The sequence below is a fragment of the Vulpes vulpes genome, chromosome 2, assembly GCF_048418805.1.
Source record: "Vulpes vulpes isolate BD-2025 chromosome 2, VulVul3, whole genome shotgun sequence".
Classification (NCBI taxonomy): domain Eukaryota; kingdom Metazoa; phylum Chordata; class Mammalia; order Carnivora; family Canidae; genus Vulpes; species Vulpes vulpes.
Genome location: NC_132781.1, coordinates 44,311,678 through 44,334,364, shown reverse-complemented (window position 1 = coordinate 44,334,364; position 22,687 = coordinate 44,311,678). Strand labels below are relative to the sequence as shown.

The following is a 22,687-nucleotide window of genomic DNA, read 5'->3' as shown; positions in this document are numbered from 1 at the left end:
CATGTATATGTTCACTCGCAGGAGATGGTAATAGGCAGGAGATGGTAGTAGTTCATCAATTGTGTTATATTCACCACTTCAAATGAACTCTGTCAATTGTACTTGCTAATTAAAAATAAAATCCTCCACCTCTTTGGGTCTTTGCTCTTTCCAAACCAAAAAGTATCTCAGAGTACCTTTTGAGATGACCATTGCACCTGCTGTCTCCCACTGGCAACAGTTCCCAAGTGTGACCCAACAGAACAGCTTCTGACAGCCTGTAATTTGCAATCCGGCGTAGTAGGTCTTTCTGTTCCCCAAATTCGGGCTCTTTCTCAGCTGCCTCCTCCGAGGCCATCAGTCTTCTTTCTGGTCACCTACAGCCATCAGCACTTAGAAAACCAGAATACTAGATCTTGTATGGATTTAACTTCATTTTAATTAGAGGTCCTAGAGTTTTCATCTCTGGATTGCTGCTCATGTTTCTGAGGTTTCTGGGGAGTCTGTTCCTAAAAGTTTCCTCCAGCCCAGCTCTGGCCCCAAGGGTAGCTCTGAGTTGTCCATCCATATCTAGCAAAGTCCTGCTTGCCCAAGGAGGCTCCTTGAGAAACCCGTGCCCCAGGAGGCTGTAGTCCTGAGAGCCCTGTGCCCCAGGATGCTTTCCTTGCTCAGAGGAACATCCCCAGGGCAGATCGGGGGTGCAGGGAGGTAAGAGGGGCGTGGTTTGGGGAAGCTGAGCCCTGGAGGTTCATTCTCAGGATACTTGGTCCTGCAGGGAAGGAAAAACACCTCCCTTGAGCCTTCTCTTGCCTCAAAGAAGGAATTCAGTGAGGGAGAAATTAAGAAAACCCTTCATCTGGGGACATGGGCATGTGTTTGGAGAGAACAGACATGAAGAAGTCACCCCTTTTAGAGATGGTTAACAGATGATAAACAGGCAAAGCACACAGATGAGTTAAATAGTGAACTGCAGGTTTTCATTTTCATTAAAAACTTCAGTCTCATTCTTAATGCAAATTACCTGGGACAAATCATAAGATCCTTTACTCCCAGAAGCTCTACTTTATTTCAATTTTTATTATTTTTTTAAAGATTTTATTCATTCATTCACCAGAAGCTCTATTTTATTTATTTATTTATTTTATTTTAAAAAGATTTTATTTATTTATCCGAGAGAGAGAGAGAGGCAGAGACACAGGCGGAGGGAGAAGCAGGCTCCATGTAGGGAGCCTGGCGTGGAACTCGATCCCGGGATTCCAGGATCACGCCCTGGGCCGAAGGCAAGCGCTAAACTGCTGAGCCATCCAGGCATCCCAACATTCACATTTTTGTGTAGCCACCACCACCGTCCATATCCAGAACTCCTTTCATCTTGCAAAACTAAAACTCTAAACACTAATGCCATCTTAACCCCCTTGCCTACTCCCTGGAAACCACCTATTTTTCTATTCTATTTTCTGTCTCTAAGAATTTGACTAGGTACTTCGTATAATATGTGGAATCATACAGTAATTGTCCTTTTTGTCACTGGCTTCTCTCAGCCTAATGTTCTCAAGTTTCATCCACATTGTAGCGTGTGTTAGGATTTTTCCTTTTTAGGGCTGAATAATATTCCACTGTATATACATACCACATTTTGTTGATCCATTCATCCATCAACATATACGTGGGTTTCTTCCACCTTTTGCTTACCGTGAATAATGCTACGAAAGTCATAACTCTATGGGGTATATACCCAGAAACAGAGTTGCTGGATCATATGCAAGTTCAGACTGACAACACCAAGTGTTTGTGAGGGCATGGAAGAACTGGAATATTCATACACTGTCGATGGGAATGGAAACTGCTACATTCACTTTGGAAAACTGTGACAGTATATCCTAAAGCTAAATATTCTAAATACGTGTATAACCTATAATCCAACAATCCTACTCCTAGGTATAAATAACCAACAGAAAAGCTTACATATGTGTCCCAAAATCTGTGTTCAAGAATGTTCAGAGCAGCACATCTTGTAATAGTTCCAAACTAAAAACTATCCGTCTACGGTCGGCTGGCTAAATACATTGTGTGTGGGTATTCATACAAAGAAATACTGCAGAGCAATGGTTCTCAGACATTTGTGTGCATTAGAATCATCACCTGGAGGGCTTGTTAACTACGGATCGCTGGGCTCCAGCTGCCTGTGCCCTGCCACCAGAGTATATCTCGCGTTTCTCCCCCTTAGCTGCTCTTACATTGTTGAAGATGGCTGCGGCGACTGCCTATGTACTCTCCTCTCCCACACCGGCAAGAGCGGGGACTGAAGCAGCGTAAGAGGCCTGGGTTCTGGCCATTAGAACAAACACAAAAATCTCTGTCAGGTCAGCCCCACACCCCTGGATTTGCTGATATGCTTGTGAACGTTACCTCCCATAACTCTGACAACATAATTAGCGTATAATTATGATGTAATTAGAGTGCCCATCCTTATCCTTGTTTTACAGAGAGGGAACTGACCATTAGCTGGATTAGTTGCAAGGTCCTGCTGCTACACAAAAGTAGAGATGAGATTCAAGCCCACATCTTCTGTCTCTGGGTCTAATGCTCCCTCCATAGCCGGCTGTCTCCAGAATGCAAGGCATGCTCCTCTCTCTTTCCATCTATCCAGTGTTACCAAGGCGAGGCCCCTTTCTCCAGGAAGCAAATACTGCAACCCAAAGCAAGATGGTTTTGCCTGATGTGAATACAGTATTGTTTAGCTACCTAATGTGCCTCTGGGCATTAAAAGCTCAGCCCTCAAAGAGCTCCTTTAGTCAGTGTCTGCTGTTTCAGCTAATCAGCTAATAGGGAGGTGGATGCAGCTGTAGTGAAATGCTGATCTTTTCACCCTAATCACTGGGAGCAAGCTGGGATAGTTTCCTCCATGCATCAGCGTTTCTGAAACAGCTGCTTATGACTTAGGTAAAACAAAGTGGGAAGTAGGGTCTCCCTGAGCATAGCCTGTGGCCTAAAGAGATTCAGCACCAAAGGCAGCGATTCAAGCCCCATCGGAGGAGTAAAAAGCCATAGAAGCAGAAGTTCTCAGTCCTGGCTGCAAGTTGGAATCATCTAGAGAGATTACTAAAAAAATTCCAACATCTGGGCTTCACCCCAAGTCCAATCGGGGTAGATCTGTATGCATCACTTGGTTCCCAAGTGATCCCAGTATGCAACAAGGATTGAGAACGGTCGTAGTAATAAACCACAGATAGGAGGGGGAGTGTTCCAAAGAACAGGCAGTGACCATGAGACTTAGAGTTTTATTTATTTATTTTTTAAATATTTACTTTTTAATTTTTTCTTTTTTAAAAAATATTTATTTATTCATGAGAGACACAGAGAGAGGCAGAGACACAGGCAGAGGGAGAAGCAGGCTCCATGCAGGGAACCCGATGTGGGAATCGATCCTGGGACTCCAGGATCACGCCCCGAGCCAAAGGCAGGGGATAAACCGCCGAGCCACCCAGGGATCCCCTTTTAATTTTTTTCTTAAAGATTTTATTTATTCATGAGAGACACAGAGAGAGAGGCAGACACAGGTTCCACACAGGAAGCCCATCTGGGACTTGATCCTGGAACCCCGGGATCACGCCCTGAGCCATCTGCCTTTGCTGAGCCACCCAAGTGTCCCTAAAACATTTATTTATTCATCTGAGGGGGGTGGGGTGGGAGGAGGGGCAGAGGGAAAGGGAGAAAGAATCTCCAGCAGATTCCTTGCTCAGCATGGAGCCCAACTCAGGGCTCAATTCCACAACCCTGAGGTCATGACCTGAGCTGAATGAGCCGCCCAAGTACCCTGAGACGTAGAGTTTTAAATGGAATCTTCCAGGGGAGGTTATTTAGTTCTTTGCAGCTCTGCTTCCATGAAAACTATTCCTGTCCCACTCTAAATGGGTGAGTGCTACTCTCTCTACTCTGGCATCCTCCTCTTTGGGATCCCTTTCTCTTTTATCTATGAGAAATAGCCTGGACATTCTTCATAGCAAATTGGAAAGCTCAACTAGGTCCAATTCAAAAAACAAACACACACTCACCCAGAAAGAAGCCATCAGGCTGCAGATGTCTTGAGAATTGGAAGAATGTTTCCTTCTTTCAAGATTTTTAAAAAGAAAAGTCAAGTGTTCAGTTATCTATAATGGGGTAAAAACTGGAAACCACATAAGAGTTAAAAAAATAGGGTGGGGGATCCCTGGGTGGCGCAGCGATTTGGCGCCTGCCTTTGGCCCAGGGCGCGATCCTGGAGACCCAGGATCGAATCCCACATCGGGCTCCCGGTGCATGGAGCCTGCTTCTCCCTCTGCCTGTGTCTCTGCCTCTCTCTCTCTCTCTGTGACTATCATAAATAAAAAAAAAAAAAAAAAAAATAGGGTGTTGGTGGGTCACCTGTATGGCTCAGTTGGTTGAGTGTCCAACTCTTGATTTCAGCTCAGGTCATGATCTCAGGGTCATGGGACTGAGCCCCACATCATGGGACTGAGCTCCATGTTATGCATGGAGTCTGCTTGGGAGTCTCTCTCCTCCTCTGCCCCTTTCCCCTGCTTGTGCTGTCCTTCTCTCAAAAAAAAAAAAAAAAAAAAAAAAAAAAAAAAAAAATAAATAAATAAATAAATAAATAGTGTGTTGGTTATATTTGTATAACAAAACAATCATAAGTTGGGTGTCTGCATAATGAAATTCAGCGTGACCCCTGCAAAGTATGCTGCATGTGAAAATGCAATGATGTGGAAGCTGTGTGTGCTTCAGTCCGTGAAAAAAATCTTATAGTATGTACCATATGGTCCCAACTTTAAAAAACATATGCATGTAAGTATTCTGATATTTTCAAAAATGAAAAATATTTCAAGTGTTAGCTGTTATCATAGGATGTTGGTGAAATGGGAATTTTTATTTTCTTTGAATTTTTCTACTTGATCCTTATTTCTATCATAAAGCATGTTTCTTTCATAAAGAAAAAAATAAAACAAAACCCCATAGATGCTGAACCAGTGAATTGATCTGTAAGAATTTCATGTTTTCAATGGGGGAATACAGGGAGTTTTAGGCTGAAATAAAATTTCAATGACATTCAAATAATGACGACAATGTAGATCCTTCCCTAGAATAAAGAATTTCTTTAAGACAGATGTCCATACTTCCTTGGAGTTAAATATTAATCCAGTAGAACTCAGCCCAGCCTAGGAGATGAATTTTAGTTTATGTGAAATTTTTATGAACTAATTAGTGGGTTGGACCAAAGAGCAGGACCAGAATAGAGTCACAAAGAGGTCTTAGAAGATAAAGCATTTCTTATTAATTCACCATCACTTTCCTAAAAGGATATGAACTTGGATGAGGCAAGTTACCTACCATGGATCAGACACCTGCAAATCTAAGTCATGCCCCAGGTGGGAAGCAGGGCTGGAAGCAGAAAGCAGGCTGTGGGAACGGAAATTTACCAAATCTTTGATCACAGATAAGGTGGGAGAGCCAGGCTTGGGTTTTCTTTCCATAGACTGCCTTCGAGCAGGGAAGAGGGAGGAGATTAAGAAGCCAGGACAATATTCACTTAAACATAAATACCAAGCCCTGCTTGATGGGGTCTTAGAGGAGTCACAGCCCAGACGGCATCACTGCCACTTGTGTGCCACCATAAATGATTAAATATGATGCAATGTAAAAAGCTCATGGTTCCATTAATGCTTCAGTGTTCCAATTTCCTACCAGTGTGGATTTCTGAAGTGCTCTTGGCTAAACAGAACCGTCTCCATCCATCCATTATAAAACCTGCTTTCAATACTGACATTTTTCTAAGCAGCCTATTTCCTTTTTTAAAAATATAAACAATTATAAAATGCAGTACAAGCAGGGTGAGAAATTAAGAGTCCTTCTTGACTGTGGCCTCCAATTTGCTCATTTTGTTTCCCAGAGGTGGCTGCACATACCGTCTCCAATATCTTTTCCAATATTCTACACAAAAAAAATAACCCATAAAAGCGGGCAAAAGATTTGACATTTAGTGACACAGGTGACAAATAAACATATGAAAGAGCTCAAGATCATTAGTTATTAAGGAAACGTAGACTAAAATCACAATGAGACATTACCACACACCTATGAGAATGGCTAAACAGACTTACATCAAACATTGGTGAGGATGTGGAACTAGAACTCTCACAGACTAGATTTTAAAATGGTACCCTTTGGAAAATAACTTGGCAATTTCTTAAAAAGTTAAACACACACTAGCCAAGTGATCTAGTCATTCCACTCCTAGGTATTTGCCTGAGAGGAAAGTAAATATAAGCCTGTACGTAGATGTGTACGTGAATGTTCACATCAGGTTTATTTGTAATGGTCCCAAACTGGGAACAACCCAAATGTCCAACAACAGAGAAGTGGATGAGCAAATTGTGGCACATTCATATAATGGAATACTATTCAGCAAGAAAAAAGAATGGTTTATTGGTATACACAACAGTATAAATATATCTCAAAATAATTATGCTAAGTGAAAGAAGCCAGACCCACTCCAAAAGAGTACATATTGTATGATGCCATTTATATAAACTTTTAGGGGCAGCCTGGGTGGTTCAGCAGTTTAGCGCCACCTTCGGCCCAGGGTGTGATCCTGGAGACCTGGGATCGAGTCCCATGTCGGGCTCCCTGCGTGAAGCCTGCTTCTCCCTCTGCCGGTGTCTCTGCCTCCCTCTCTCTTTGTGTCTCTCATGAATAAGTGAAATCTTTTAAAAAAAAATATATATATAAACCTTTAGAAGATGTCAACTAAACTATAGTGATAGAGCACAGAGCAGTGGTTGCTTGGGGATGAGCAGGTAATGAGGGGTAAGAAGAAGGGATTTACAAAGAAGTACATGGAAACTTTGGAGGATGATGGAGATGTCCACTATCCTGATTATGGTGATCAAATCGTTCACTTTAAATATGTGAAGTTGTCTGCCAATTATAACTCAATAAAGCTGCTTTTAAAAAACACATTATGAAAAAAAATAAAAATAAAAAACACATTATGGGGATGCCTGGGTGGCTCAGTGGCTGAGCATCTGCCTTTGGCTCAGGGCCGGACTCCAGAGTCCCAGGATCAAGTCCCACATCAGGCTTCCTGCATGGACCCTGCTTCTCCCTCTGCCTATGTCTCTGCCTCTCTCTCTGTGTCTCTCAAGAATAAATAAAATCTTAAAAAAAATAAAAATAAAAAACACATTATGTGTATGTGACACATGCAGATCATTTTCCCCACTTACCACATCTTGGAGATCATTGCCTATCTGTACATAGTAAATTAGTAAATTAGCTTTCTTTTTAACAGCTGAATACAGATTTACATAATTTATTTAGCCATCTTCCCTCTGATGGAAGTTTAGGATACATATAGTCTTTTTTTTTTTTTCAACTTATTTATTTATGATAGTCACAGAGAGAGAGAAAGAGAGAGGCAGAGACACAGGCAGAGGGAGAAGCAGGCTCCATGCACCGGGAGCCCGATGTGGGATCCGATCCCAGGTCTCCAGGATCGCGCCCTGGGCCAAAGGCAGGCGCCAAACCGCTGCGCCACCCAGGGATCCCCATATAGTCTTTTACAATTAATGCTGCCATGAACATCCTTATTTATACATCTTTTTGCACCTTATAAGATTGATTAGCCCCGGGACGCCTGAGTGGCTCAGCGGTTTAAGCATCTGCCTTTGGCTCAGGGCATGATCCCCAGGGTCCTGGGATGGAGTTCTGCATCGGGATCCCTGCAGGTAGCCTGCTTCTCCCTCTGCCTCTGTCTCTGCCTCCCTATTTCTCTGTGTCTCTCATGAATAAATAAATAAAATCTTAAAAAAAAAGATTGATTAGCCCCTTTTATATTTTCTGATTTTGATTGAGACTTTGAAATTGCTCCATTTTTCCCCCTAGCTCAAGCCCTGCCTGCTTTGAAAAGGCAGGGACAGTCCCTGCATGGACTGCCCAGCAGCTATTAGAATTCCACAAAGTGGGATGTCCTTGGTGGTCATGCTCCCTATGCAATGGTAGTGCAGTCCTGGTTTGTAATTACTCTTTGGTACCAAACTTTCTTTGGCAATGGATTGTCTTGAGCTAGTTGTGGGAACTCAGGCACCCTGTGGTGCCTATTCCGCCTGAACTGATCACAAGATTGAAGGAAGGTGAAGGGCCAGGCAGCTGTAAAGCAGGGAGGTGGTGGTTCATGAAGATGCTCTGACATCTGCTGACATTCATTTCCATGTGCTACAGCCACTGTGGTGCAGGGCAACAGGATCCCTCCATGGACCGCTCCCTCTCTTCCTCAAGAATTATGGAGCACCTGCTATGTTTGTTGATAGAGGTGGGGGGGGGGGACAAGGGAAAAGAGGAGGCACAGAGGAGGGGCAGCTCAGGGAGTGTTCCCAGAGGAAAGGCCATTTACGTAGTTTTTTCTTTTTCCTTTTAAAAATTGAGGTGAAATTCACATAACACAGGTCATTTTAAGTGTACAGTTTCAGCTCAGTGGTTGAGTGTCTGCCTTTGGCTCGTGATCCTGCCTTTGGCTCGTGAGATCGAGTCCCACATCAGGCTCCCCTCTAGGAGCCTGCTTCTCCTTCTGCCTATGTCTCTGCCTCTCTCTCTCTCATGAATAAATAAAATCTTTAAAAGTGTACAGTTCAATGGCATTTAGCACATTCACATCATTGTGCTACCCACTACCTCTCTACAGTTCTAAAACAGTGCATTCCCCCCCCCCCCCCCAAAAGAAACCCTGTACCCATTCAGCAGTTACTTCCCACAGGTAGGGTTTTAAAACAAGGGGGAGGTGTTTGACAGACAGGCTTGGAAAGGAGGCCATTTCATTGTTTGTTTGTTTTTTTAGATTTTATTTAGAGACACACAGAGAGAGAGAGAGGCAGAGACACAGGCAGAGAGAGAAGCAGGCTCCTTGCAAGGAGTGGGACACGGGACTCGATCCCAGGTCTCCAGGATCACACCCTGGGCCGAAGGCAGGCACCAAACCGCTGAGCCACCCAGGCGTCCCAAGGAGGCCATTTCAAAAGAGGAGCTTTACAAAGCCCTTGAAACATGAAGTCACTTGGGATGATGAAAATATATGCAGTGTGGGGCTGAGGAACTGATGGGGCGAAGCAGGAGGGAAAGGCAGGGCGAGGGGAGGTGGAAATCACGTGTGCCAGCTTTGCCCTATAAGTGGTGGGAGGCCAGTCATGGGGTAGTAAGGAGGAATCAGTGCTTATGGGATCTATTTGAGTAACCTTCACCCCTGGAGGGATATTGTCAACTTTACCATGAATTCAGTTGGAGGCAGGGTGTCTGTCCTGTGTGCTGTAGGATACTTAACAGCATCTCTGGCCTCTACCCACGAACTGCCAGTAGTGTCCGCCCCACCTTGCCCAAGTTGTGACAACCAAAGATGTCTGAAGACACTGCCAAGTGACCCCTGAGGGAGGGACAAGATCACACCAGGGAAAGCCCTGGAGGACCCCCAACTCTGTACCGCCAACCCTGAGGAGTGGACAGGTCTTAGGGTGCTCTGGGAGGCCCTCCCTCTGAGCTGTATGGAGACAACAGGACACAGGGCAGGACTATCACCTCTCCGCCCCGCCAAGAGTGGGAATGTGGGTCCTGAGTTTCCAAACGCAAAATTAGTGTTAAAACTTTGTGACTTTTTAAATTCCTTCCTCCATTTACTCACCAAGCACTTAATGCCTACTGTGTGCCAGGTCCTGAGGTTACCAACAGGGGGAGGAGCTCCTGAGGGAATTAGCAACTCATTCTTTTACCACAACCGTCTGTGTCTGCCAGAGTTAGTGTCTCATTCTAGAAGTGGTAGGGGAAGAGGAAGGTAGAAAGACAGAGGGAATTGTGGGAGCACGCTGGTGGAGTGGGAGATGGGGGGTGGTCACCGGCATCAGCTGGGCCTCACTCTCTGCCAGTGTGTCGGTCCCTCCCAGTGCTCCTGGGAGTCACCTCAGGGGATTGGCTGTGGGTTGGGGGTGCACCAGGAGGCTGGAGCCCAGACCCAGGAGCTCTTTGGCAAAGATCCCTAGCCCAAGGGTGACATAGAGGCAAGGTTGCTGGTGGCCTCAAGGAGAACGATGAAGGCTCAGACAATGAACACATCTGTGGAGTTCAGTGTGGATCAGAGTGCCTGCCCCCAACATTCTGGACATTTAAAGACTCTCGGAAAAAAAAAAAAAAAAAAAAATAAAGACTCTCGGGAACTTTGCTCAACCCGGAGGCAAAGGAAAGGCGATTCAATTATGAACAAGATTCTTTTTCTTTTTCTTTTTTTTGCTAGGCCCAGTAGGATGGGGCTCTGAGTCAGATTTCATTGAATTTAGAAGAGTTGTGTGACAGGTTTTCTTTTTTTTCTTTCTTTCGCTCTTTCTTTCTTTTTCAAGATTTTATTTATTTATTTGAGAGAGAGACAGAGCATGAGCAGGGGAGAGGAGGCAGAGGGAGAGGGAAAAGCAGACTCTCCAAGGAGCAGAGAGTCTGATGTGGGACTCGATCTCCTAACTCTGAGAGCATGACCTAACCCAAAGGCAGATGCTTAACCCAATGAATCACCCAGGTGCCGCCCTACCAGTTGAGTGACAGTTTCTGCATAAAGTTCATGCACATGGTAACAAGGAACAGAACACTGCCCTGGTTCCCCCAGGGACTTGGCTCTAATAGACGCCCCCACCTCCAATTATTTCTTGAGAACATTCTGAGGAATTTTGTACCATTGTTATCTTTAACTTGATTCAATCTCTACAACTGCATAAAGTTGCTCGAGTCAATTTTGCAGATTAAAAAAAACAAAACAACAGCTGAGCGCGGTTTAGTGATTTCGCCCGTGGCCTAGAGGTGTCCAATCCAGTGCCAGCATACAGCACGTGTTCTACTACGTGAGGCAGCCCTGCAGCGGGTAGCACAGGGATGAGGAAGCGTTCCTTGCGCAAAGGGCGTGCGCCAGGGTCTCCCTCCCCGCGGTGCGCCAGCTGCAGCGCCCACCGCGCTTCCAGGCAAGGAAGATCTGTGCTCCAGGGCTGGCGCTCAGAACTGTGAGCAGAGCGTTCATGAAACGCACAAAAGCATGAAAACTGAGGAAGAGGAACCTGAGGAGACTCTGGTTTCGATTAACCCAATGACAGGGGCCTCCCAGGAGCGTGGCCTGAAGAACCCAGCATTCACTGTCAATTTAAGTGCCAGGTGGAGCTCAACAGGAAAGTACTTGTGGATCTAGCCATCTGTGAAGCAAAGACTTTTAAATATTTGGCTGCTTTGGCTAAAAGGAGGCGATAGGAAAAATTTGCTGCTGCCCTGGGTGGCGGGAAAGAGCCAAAAGGCATATTTTCAGAGTGGTGCACGATCAGCGAGGGGGTTGCAACACTACCTGCCCTTTGCATCTGAGTGTCTTAGGAAAAGGTTCCCTACCCCCCATCCCGCCTTGATGGTCACAGTAATTAAAATAGGGGCAAAAATTATTTGTCAATAGTTAAGTTTGATCAGCAGTTATATTAATCTGCATTTTAGTAACACATGTGAGAGACAGGCCCATTCTTCCCTCATTGGGACAGATTCAGAAATCTTATACAGATTGTGCAAATAAAGCTCATGTAGTGTTTAAAAAGCACTCTGATCTCTTGGCTTTGTTTCCTTATCTATAAAAGAATACTATCTAAGTGAACAGGGCTTTGTGTGATGTATGTAGGAATGTAGCAAAGTGCTGGGTGTATATTCTGAGTGTTAATTCACTATAACACACTGGCAAACATGATAGAGAGCTGCCAGATATTCTTGAACTGAGCAATGAGGGGTTGGACGTTGTTAAGGAAGATATACTAGGCAGCTGTGTGCGGAGCGCTCTGAGAGGTTACATGAGAGGTGGGACACCCAGCTCAGGACTGTCACCGCAGTTGCTAGTGAACAACAGGGTCCTACCTGTGGGACATGCAACAGGGCACAGGAGAGGTCAAGATGGGGACTGAGGACTTATTCCAGAAAAATACAAAATGCCATATTTTTAACACATTATCTGTGAGAGCACATACATCCAGGAGAATTCTATGAATTATGCGCCACATTCATTTAGAAATAACTAGTCACTTTGAGGGAATGATTATGTTGAAACCATACTTTTTCAGCAGTGATTTAAAAGTAGTTACCAATCATATATGCCTGCTCTCCCTCAAGCTGTAAGCAATTTCACCAGTAAAAGGATGAACTAATTAGATGCTTGAGAATATCTAAAAGAAATGCACTAATAAAGAGAAAGTGATGGTTTCCTAAGAGCTTTGTATCCCAAAGGAGGAGAGCTCAAATACCACAGATCAGGATAACAAAAGAGATGATAATTTGATGAGGGCAGAACACAGCCAAGTGATCTCTGGGATTCCTCTAAGCAGTTACAAATTTTCAGCACCCAATCTTCCTAGCTTTTAAGTATTTTCTGAGTTAGTAATAAAGAGCTCTGCAAGCTGAGGAGCTCTGCCAAGGTGGGGGAATCTTAGCCGGGTGGAGCAGAAGGCATCAGGATAAAGTGCATCCCTCTTTATTCCAAATCAGCCAGCAAGTCTGTATGTATCTTCAGAAGGAGGAATATACTTGGTTTCTCTTCTGGCTTTTGCTTTAGAGAAAGAAGAGAAAATGTCCTGATAATAAACAAATAAACATTTTCAGTAAGATTCTCCAGCTTTTTTTTTTTTCTTTCTTTCTTTTTAAATTCTAGGCATCTCTGCCATCAGACAAGGCATGCTGGGGCAGTACCTCAGATCCTTTCCCAGGGAAAGGGCAGGTTTAGTAGGAGTGGGGGCCCATCAAAGCCATTCCACCCAGAAAGGAAATGCACCACGCTGCCGACCCTGCCACCGTCGGCCATCTCTAGGAAGACCTCCGAGGTTCTAAACTAGAAGATAAGAAGAGTTGAACAGGAACAGAGTTGGTCCAATGAAAACCACTAAAAAAAATTTTTTTTACAACTGCAGTGCATTACATTTACTTCTCGTAAAGGAAGTGATTTAAAACAAGTCCTCTTTACTGAGCATTCAGCCAGTAGTTAGTAGTCCTTTAAAATAATCAAGCCTTAGGACTTTAAGCTTTAAATATATCACTTTTAAAACCAGGCAAAATTGGTGGTTCTTTCATAGCTTCTCTCAGAATGATGCAGCACAAGTTAAATTTTATCTTGTGGAACTAGCACAGTATTTGGGACCAAAAGCCCTCAATATTCAAATCCTTGCGTTACTTTTCGTTGAGCAAATCACTCAATCCTTCTGGGCTTATCTCCTTATCTGTAAAAGGGATGGCTACCCTCACTGAGAGTGGTGTTGGATTTTATGTAGGTCTACGTGGGGCTGTGCACATTCAGAGCTGGGCACGTTAATAGCCAAAGAAATATCAAGATTTCAAGAAAGAAGGGGGTACTTTGGAAATCATGTCAATGGGTAAGAGGGAAAAACTGGGGTGGCCAAGACAGTAAGAACACTCTGGTTGGATAAAAAGGAGAGGGGGTAGGCAGTCACTGCTAATGGGGATGGTGCTGCTTTTTGGGGATGATATAAAAAGGTTTTGAAGTTAGTGGTGCTGGTTGCACAACTAATACACTAAACCCCATCAGCACACACCATGAAAGAGTGGATTTTATGGTACATGAATTTTATTTCAATTGTACTGTTATTTTAAAAAAGGATGCAGAAAACATGAATAAAAACATTTTGGAGAGGTAACGGATGATGAGAGATTTTCATTCTCTGGTGGGGTAGACAATCAAGTTCTGATCTGTAGGATAAAAAGTCATTATTTAGGGAGGATAAGAACCCATTTCTCTTGCTAAATTCTACAATTTTACATTCCCGTCATACCCTCTAAAGTTTCATTTTGAGAAGAGATTCTCCTTCATTTCTTGGGCTAAATTATCAGTGGAATATTCATATGATGTTTTTGAATTATAGGTGAGGGGGCAGCTTTTCAGTACCTATACTACTTCACTCTAGGTTTTAGGACATCATGAAAAATACTTATCTATACTCAAGATTTCATAATCATTATTGCAAACTAACTCAATGGTACTATTTCAATACAAACAACCATAGGCACAACCATTTAGATTTCTAATTTATTATTAAATTACATAACAAAGCTTCTATACAGTCAGAAAATGCACATTTAGATGACAACAAAAATTAAGTACAAATACAATAAATCTGGTTCCAGAAGCCATTTTAAAAGCAAAAAAATTAGAAAGTGCATTTGGAATAGATTTTTAAAAAATCTGTATTGGCATTTTTTCATGAGGAGACATCTCTCATCCTGGTAAAGTGTGACTGGAAATGACTTCCCTTCCTCTCTCAGAGCTAATAGGATGGGAACAAATGCAAATACTCTTATCCTAAAGAGAGACGTTAGGTATAAAGAAAATAAGAAAGATCCCTCAAGACATGGCTCAGCTATATCTCAGCTTTTTATCCAATAAACATCCTTCAGAGTTACTTAGTCCTTATTTTCTTTTCCCAGAGAAGCTTAAGAGTATGCAAGTTTATAAAAGAATAACGAAAAAAAAAAAAAAGAAAGAATAACGAGATTGGTTTATAAAGACCATGATGAAAAGCTCTGCATCTGTACAGAGATCAGGCTAAACCATCTCTAACCCAAAAGGAGAATGGAGCACAATCATTTTACTTTTCTGAGTAGAATCCATTTGTGCTTTAGTTACATTTGCCACATTTAGTGTAATCCTAGACATGGCCATTTAACCTCCGCAGCAAGTTAGAGAACTCGGTCAATTTTTAAGAAATCATATCCGGCTAATGATCAAACATGAGGTATTAGAAAACCAAAAAAGTTAGTCCAGTTCTTTAAAGTCCTTTTCATCAGGTTGAGATTATTAACAGTAAAATAGACAATCAATGGTGGGAATGCAAGTCCAGGGTGCCTCAGTTCCACAGAGGCCAAAGTCATGACATCAAAAGTCTCAATAAGTATATTGTCCTAGTTAGATGTATTCAGCATCCAGTAGGAAAGACCTAAAGTAAATATTATTTGGTTTCAGGTACAAAAAGTGCCCGTGTGATGCCTCCTCTCTTCACTTGTTTCAATTCTTAGGATTTTACTTCCATGCCTGATCTGCAGAAGGGAAAAAGGCATTCTGTACAAGGAGATTTTGGTACATAGGGGATTTTGGTACATAGGAAAGCCCTTTTCTAACACTAGAAAAATTAAAGGTGAGAAATGCAGGTTATAGGGAATCCTTCAGCATCATTAAAAACTCTAAAAGAATGTAGAGGGCGCCAGGACAGATTAACTGAAGCATATGGATATCTGGGTTTGAAATTAGTAGTAAATTAAACATTTTTAACTAAAGTTATCAACACACATTAAAACAAAATCTCAGTATACTTTTGGGAATTTTTTCCCTTGGGTTGCCTTCTTAGTGAAAGGGAAAAGTTTTGAATGGTTACCAAAATGATCCCAAAGGAAAGATCCATTATTATTATTATATAAGACAATGGCCAAGGGAGAATAATTTCCCCTAAGAGGCCACTTCCTTCTGACCTCTTGGCTGTAACAAGCAATTTACAGTTGGCCCCTGAGCCTAGCAGTAGGTCTGTAAGGACAGAAGAAAAAGGGGGAGACAACAAAGATGGTTAAAAAAAAAAAAAAGTTAAATGGCACAAAACTGAAAGAGTTCAAATCTGCTATCATGGGATTCAAATCCTCTTCTTGTAAATGGCACACTTCTACTTCCTTATTCCAGGATTTCTTTCTGTGAATGAAGGAACTGTAGGAGGAGAGGACAAGCCCTATCCTGACTAATTTACATTTGATCCCGGGGTCACCTCACTATGGGCTACAGCACTGGGCAGTTAGTCAGACCTACCTGACACCAATATCTCACACCAAGCTTTTTCAACTTGCTTGGAAAAACTAGTTAATTTTCATAAAGAAAATAACATAATTATATTACTTCATTTAGGCATAACCCTAATAGAAAGGCTCATTAGCCATCAAAAAGTAGTGTTTAGTGCAGCAAGCTATATTAGCTCAGGCCCTCAGTTTACTCTCACACAATCAGCATTAATGAATGTACCAAATAATCAGACCAGTAAAAAAGACTGGTAATATAATTAAATAAATAACTTTATTTATGATACTTCAGATTGTATAAATGCCAACCATATAGCAATGGAAGTCCCATAAATTCTAGCTGAGGCACAACCACCAATCAAGGCCCTTTGAAAAATCAAAGATAATAATAAACTGTCAGGGGAGAGTAGTTTTGTTCTCCCAACACAGAATTTAATAAATGAACTTCTCTGATCCTTTATGATCCACATTGGGAAAACTTACTTTCTTTTAAGGGCATCCCCAATCAAGTAACCTATTAATCAACCCATATTTAGAAAAATAAACCTCACAGTTAAAAAAAAATATATCAAATGCCTTTCACACCCAGAACATAATAAAACTTCGACACCAGAAGGAAACACCTCTCAGTTTCTATATCAGACCAGGGGTTAGTATAGCCATCAGCCTGTGTATTAAGTTCACCTGAATGTCATCGCCCACATACTGTGATGTAGTTAAGAACTGCATGCATCATTTTATTCCCTGTGGCAGAGTCTGAAGCCAACACTATAAATACCATAGTCAACATTCCAACAGTGAAGGGCAACCTTCTTTCTTAGTGAGGAGTGTAGATGTTGACGTCTTCAAGCTATCTGTGGTAGTTCAGTTGGACAAGTAAGTCATACGTGTACAGAAATGGAGAAACGGTAAGCCTGAAAAGAATTTGGGTGGGTGGTTTAAAATTCTATCGCTGTCCAGAGGTGGTAGTAGAAGTCAGATGCAGACATAGCAAGATTCTGACACACGCACCTTCAATAGTAAAAGCATTCTCTGGATGTTTGGAAAAGCTTAACAGATTGGAATGAATAGGTTTTCATAACACCCAGAATTTCTAGAACATCAGGCAGTAGTTCTTAAACTTTTGCTCCTAGATCATGGAGCATTTACAACTGGAATTATCTGGACGGTGACCCCTCAATGTCTTTTTACATGTGGCTTGTTGAATAGATCTCACTGAAAATTGACCAGTCCCCTCACTCAAGAGTCGATTCTGACATGAGGAATAGGTGGGGGTGATGACAGACATTGGCTATCAGCTACTTTTATCACTGTAGAACTGAAATTTCATTTACTTGTAGTAGCAAATATTAATCCTATGGAAGAAGCAAAAAATCAAAACAATGACTGAAAAAAAGCCTGTTATTCTTGATGCTTTTCCAGTAATACAGTTAACCCCCGTGTGCATACAATTTACAAAAAGAAGGAAAATAAAAAGTTTTTGCAGTGTTTGTCTTCTGTTTCAGACAACCTCAACTATGTTGAAGTTATCTGTTGGCATCTCAAAGAATCTGTGAAAAATGTAATTTTCCTTGAATACCAAAACAGGGACACAGAGTAGAAATTTGTAGCACAGCTTATCAAGAAATGACTTGTTATTTCTCATCATGAGTGTAAAATAAAAGGAGAAGAACTATTTTTATTCACAACCCAATCTGGGGCTGAAAGGAAAGCAGTCTTTGGATATAGAGAAACCTGGTTTTCTGAAGAGTCCAGATATAAGACCTGGCTTGTCATCAGCCTTCGACACTATTACTGAAGCACAGAAACTGTTTCTGATTGGTTTACTTACCTCTTAGGAAGACAAAAGCAACTGAAAAAAAAAATTTTTTTTTAACTAAAAACAGAAGGAAATATGTGTTAGAAAAGATAGCACAGCAAAACTGTGGCTTCAGCTCAACCTGACCATGTCACAGCAGAGTCCACCGCTACCAGTCTTGAATTAATCCTGCTGGTCAGGATAATCATCAGGGCATCAACTTCTCCTTCCTACTTTTCCTTATTCCAGATCAGGGTGTGAAAGTGGTGGTTGTTAAGAGTCCCTGGAGATGTTCCATCAATGGAAAGCATACAGCAGCAATAGGATGGTACAGACACCAATGACACCACCCAGGATGAGTGAGTCTCGCCGCTTCCTAAGATTGATCCGCTGGATCAGGCTGTTCACAGCAGGAAAACGATCTTTGGGAAATCTTTATTAAGGTCATATTTGAAGAAGCCTCTTTAGATAAAAGTCACAGGAGTCACAAAAAGAGAGATCAGTGTAGTCCAGAAACAATAAATAATGAGAAGAAATACAGGAGAAGAAAATTACACAGAGGGAGTCTTTAAAAAACACATGCCCAAGCTAGGGATGTCCTACTGCTCAAAGTCCCCCCAAATTGAGGCATTACGACCAGGTCAGGGTGGGAACCAGTGTGTGAAGAGAGGAACACTGCAGGGCAGGGAGGCACAGGTATAGCCAACTACGACTGCTACCACCCCCACTCCCCCCCTCCCTCTCTCTTCCTTCCTCTCCCTCTCTTCCCTACCTCCCACTCTCTTTAAACCCCTTCTCTCAGGAGAGTGGGAAGTTTTGCCAGAAGAGTTTTGAAGAAGTAACTGATCCTCTCCTCACAGGGTGATAAACCCCTTGGAATGGAATTGGTGGGAACCAACTCTAGGGTCTGAAGAAATCAGTCACTGGTGAATTATTTAAATTTTTAAATTTACTTTGCAGCAGTAGATAGGATATGGTAGGAAAGTAGGTTACACTGCTCTCTAGCTGTCCTATTTGGGAAACATAAAAAAAGATAGGAAGTTTCCAATTTTAGAGGTTTAAAAACAGTCACAACTACATTTTACTTAGTATTTTAAAATATCTTCATGCTCTAGTTTGTATGTTGTAGACCACAGCACATGTGTGCTCATCCTATATTCTTTTGCATTTCTGACAACATACCTGCAGGTGAATCCTCTTTGTTAACAGAGGTATCATATCAAAGTCACAAAAACCACCAACAAAACCCACCTTATTGCATTTTTCTGTCATTAAACTGCTCAGCAGGGACTATATTCATGTATTTATATATTCCACATATTATATGATTAGGACCATGTCTTCTACTAATCCTGAAATTCCTTGTCTACCCAGGATAGAGCTTCACACACTGTATGAATGTGTTTCTGAATTAATGAAAAAATTTTTTTCAGAAATAATTTTAAAAATATATAAGAACAGGAGGCATGAAATAATAGGCAATAACTTTTACAAGATACCAATCTCATATAGAACAAATGCTGAATCTTTTTTTGCTTAGTAAAAAGATCAACAATCCCCTTAGAGTACACAAACTCTCAGCATTAGGAAACCTTGTCTCTAATGTGCACATTTCTGTCCAGTTTACTTTTAGGGAGTCCCCTCTGTCTTCTTCTATAGTCATCTAGTTCAGTCCATGTAAGAGTGTGGGCTGACCTTGTCCTCTGCCATCAGGTATATATAGAACTCAGGACTGGCCAGGAAGAATATTCCTTTCCAGTGACCCTAGCTGGGGCAATTACAGTCCTCTTGAAACTTTTATCACAGCTGTTAGAAAAGACCCACCTTTCCATTGGGACTTCTGAACTAGTAGAAGGTGACTCTTATAGCCATCTCTGTCCCCATAAGGAGAAAACCTGAGAATAAGGTCAACCACAGGAAAGATAAGAAGTGGAATAGGTAGGGGGAAAAGAGAGAGAGGAACGGCAGTTTAACAATGAAATCTGACCATAAATCTGAGCTCCTGAATTGAGTCATGTCTTAAGTCAAATTCTACCCATCAATTTTAGATACATATATACAAACTAATTTCCTCCTTTCCCCCCTTAAGTCAGTCTGAATTAGGTTTCTGTTACTACATCTCTATGGAGTCCTAACACCCATTTTATTTGATTTTTTTGAACACACATTCTTCTGGAAGTATCATAATTTGATGATACAAGTATATGTAACAGTACTCTGTAAACTGTATAACCCTATATAAAATATAAATGATTGCAGATGTGTGGTTTTATACTTAGGGTGATAAAAACAAGAACAAAATTCTCAAAAAACTAGAAAATACCAATACACTTCAGGATATTCCTTAGGGAAATAAGCATCATACTAAAAGTGGCCTTAAATTATCTAGGACCAGAAGATACTCAGCTTTTGAAAATTATAGGTTCTACCTCTCTTAGTAACTGGGAAAGAAAACTTTTTCTCCAAAAGGCTTGACTTCTCAGAGAGTAAACAAGAGTATTTCAGAGTAGCAGGCTTACCAGTTTCCCCACTGGGTTTTGTGGAAGTATTAGTAATCCTAATTCAAATCAGGAAACTCAAGAATTAAAAAGGTAGAAGTCACAAGAAACAATCTATCCTAGCATTCAGCTTGTGCATGAAGAGTCACAATGAAAATACAACTCCTCTAAATGTATGGACATCTGTCTCCTTCTTTCTCCTTCTAAGCATCTGCTACTGACTTATTCTCCAAACTGGGAAAAAAAAGTAAGAAAAAGCATGTAATTTATGATGTTGAGGTAAGAATAATATATACTGTGGCATTCTAACATGGATTCAAGAGTTTTTAAAATGGGGATCCCTGGGTGGCGCAGCGGTTTGGCGCCTGCCTTTGGCCTAGGGCGTGATCCTGGAGACCCGGGATCGAATCCCACATCAGGCTCCCTGCGTGGAGCCTGCTTTTCCCTCTGCCTGTGTCTCTGCCTCTCTCTCTCTCTCTCTCTGTGTGTGACTATCATAAATAAATAAAAATTAAAAAAAAAAGTTTTTAAAATGTAAAATAATTTTGTAATTTGAAAATTCATTTATAATTTTCTGAATCTACTAGTATCAGACTTATGGTGTACAATCTTTTACAAATGGCACTAAACAATATCAACTTTTATAAAGTAGGGATGCAAGGCATATTCATATTATGTAATTACTAATGGCCTCAACTGCTATTTGATGATGGCAACCTAACCCTCCCTCCCCCCCAAAAAAGGCATAGATACCTCCCCACCAAAAACTAGTGATTTCAAAATTTCAAAAAGGATACTGGCCAAAGTATTCATTTTGCTCTGAATTGACTTCAGCATTCCTCTCTGTGAAGTCATATTTTCTTTTGTTGCCATAGCAATGCTGAAGAGGGGGAAAGAGAAGATAATTACATTGGCATTTAAAATTGTCCTGTATGGATCCATCATACCCGTAAAAGTGAACAGAAAACTAAAATAAGCAACATAATCTTGAAAAGCATGCACAGAGAAAAAAAAATATTTCCCAAATCACCTTAACGCTATCCCTTTCCTGAATGACCGACCACTCCATCCCCACTGCTATCCTCTGGTATCTTTTTGGACAAGGCAGTAGGCCAGTTCCTGTGAGTTTTCCCAAAGTAACAAATGAAATAACAGACAAATCACTATTACAAAAGCTTCTTAAAATCGTTTTGAAAGGGGCCAGCTACTAAACTATCCTTTATCAGAAAAACTGTTGAGAGGGAAGTATGAAATTATGATCATAAAAATAGAACCTAAAGTGTAACACATCACAAAATATTCATATATAACCAGCCCTTAATTTATGAAAAGATTATGTTCCAGAATTCTACTTGAGAATCAACTAGGCAGATTTTAGGAGACATGTGCAACATTATGCTGGGTTTCCAAGTAGGTTTTGACAAAGGTTACACATTCACCAAATGCCTAAGAGAGATGGGAAAAAGTCCCTTCCCTTACAAAAACTAATAGTCTCTTCCAAGTGACTACACTGATATCCTATTTAAAAGAATCTCAGTTGGTATTTTTTTGCTGTCACTGCCAGGATCAACTTTCAACAGCCTTATTTCCCTGGACATTAGAAACCTAGAGGGCAGGGTCAGTATCCATTTTGACATGTAATACACAGTGGAGTGCTATAGATACTGACAGAAAAACAGCAAGAAACAGAGTGTTCTTAAATCTGAAAATATATGAAACACACACACACACAAAAGGAACAGAGATGAAGAGATTCCAGGAAGATGATGATCAGAGCACAAATTCCTGACCGCATTTCTGGTCCAATTTCTTCCATGGAGAAACATAAGAACTAAGGCAGATATGTAGGGGAGGGGTCCATCTGAGATCCCACATTCTTTTGAAATCTCCAAGGAAGAAAGCCAGGTAGGTTATACTCTTTCAAGCAAGGGAAGAACCAAGGAACTAACGACAGAGAAGACTAGATTTTTCTCCAAGCCTGGGGCAAAGATCTATGTTTCACTGTATCCTGAGGAGATCAGAGAGTGGAAGACATGGACCTGCATGCACTGGAGCTGCAGTAATGGACAGAACTGCTTCTGGTACCTGCAGCTGGTAAAGGGCTGCTACGTACAACCAGAAGAACCTATGAACTGATAGCTGACAGGCCACGAGTCCTGAAGAAGAAAAAACTGCTGGGTTGCCTACTGCCACTTCTGGTAGGGGTCTCTGCTTAGAGGTCTCTAATAGCTTAACCCGTCTGGGAGCTGAATGAACATATTTTGAACAGGCAACACCAGGTATCCTATTGGAGAAAAATGCTAGAGGGAGTACTCTAAGCAAATGGCAAATAAAAAATGAAATTTCAAGAATTGAGAAGGAGGCAAAGAAGAAACAAGTGTGTGAAGAGACAGGTAAAAGGATATATATTAGAGCACTATTTGGTATAGTAAAAGACAAACACACAAAAACAACCCCCCAAATGGAAACAACACTGGAAAGGTTTAACAGATTATGATTTAACCACACTATGAAATAATATTTTGTTATTAAAAAGAATAAGATGGCATTA

At 41.5% G+C, this 22,687-nt stretch overlaps 1 protein-coding gene across 4 annotated transcripts in view; it reads right to left on the bottom strand.

Moving 5' to 3' along the window:
- Positions 1-200: 200 nt before the first annotated feature.
- GOSR1 (golgi SNAP receptor complex member 1) overlaps positions 201-22,687 on the bottom strand; it is a 69,858-nt gene continuing 47,371 nt past the window's right edge. For 2 of the 4 annotated variants that reach the window (XM_026016114.2, XM_026016113.2), the window contains exons 8-9: positions 20,934-21,016; positions 14,079-18,060 (exon numbers count right to left, since the gene is read on the bottom strand). In XM_026016114.2, coding sequence (XP_025871899.1) covers positions 17,936-18,060; positions 20,934-21,016 — 208 coding nt within the window. In that variant the 3' untranslated portion in view covers positions 14,079-17,935. Of the gene's footprint in view, positions 749-3,406; positions 3,475-14,078; positions 18,061-20,933; positions 21,017-22,687 lie in introns of those variants that run through there. The other 2 variants (XM_072747911.1, XM_072747910.1) reach the window with 2 other exon arrangements.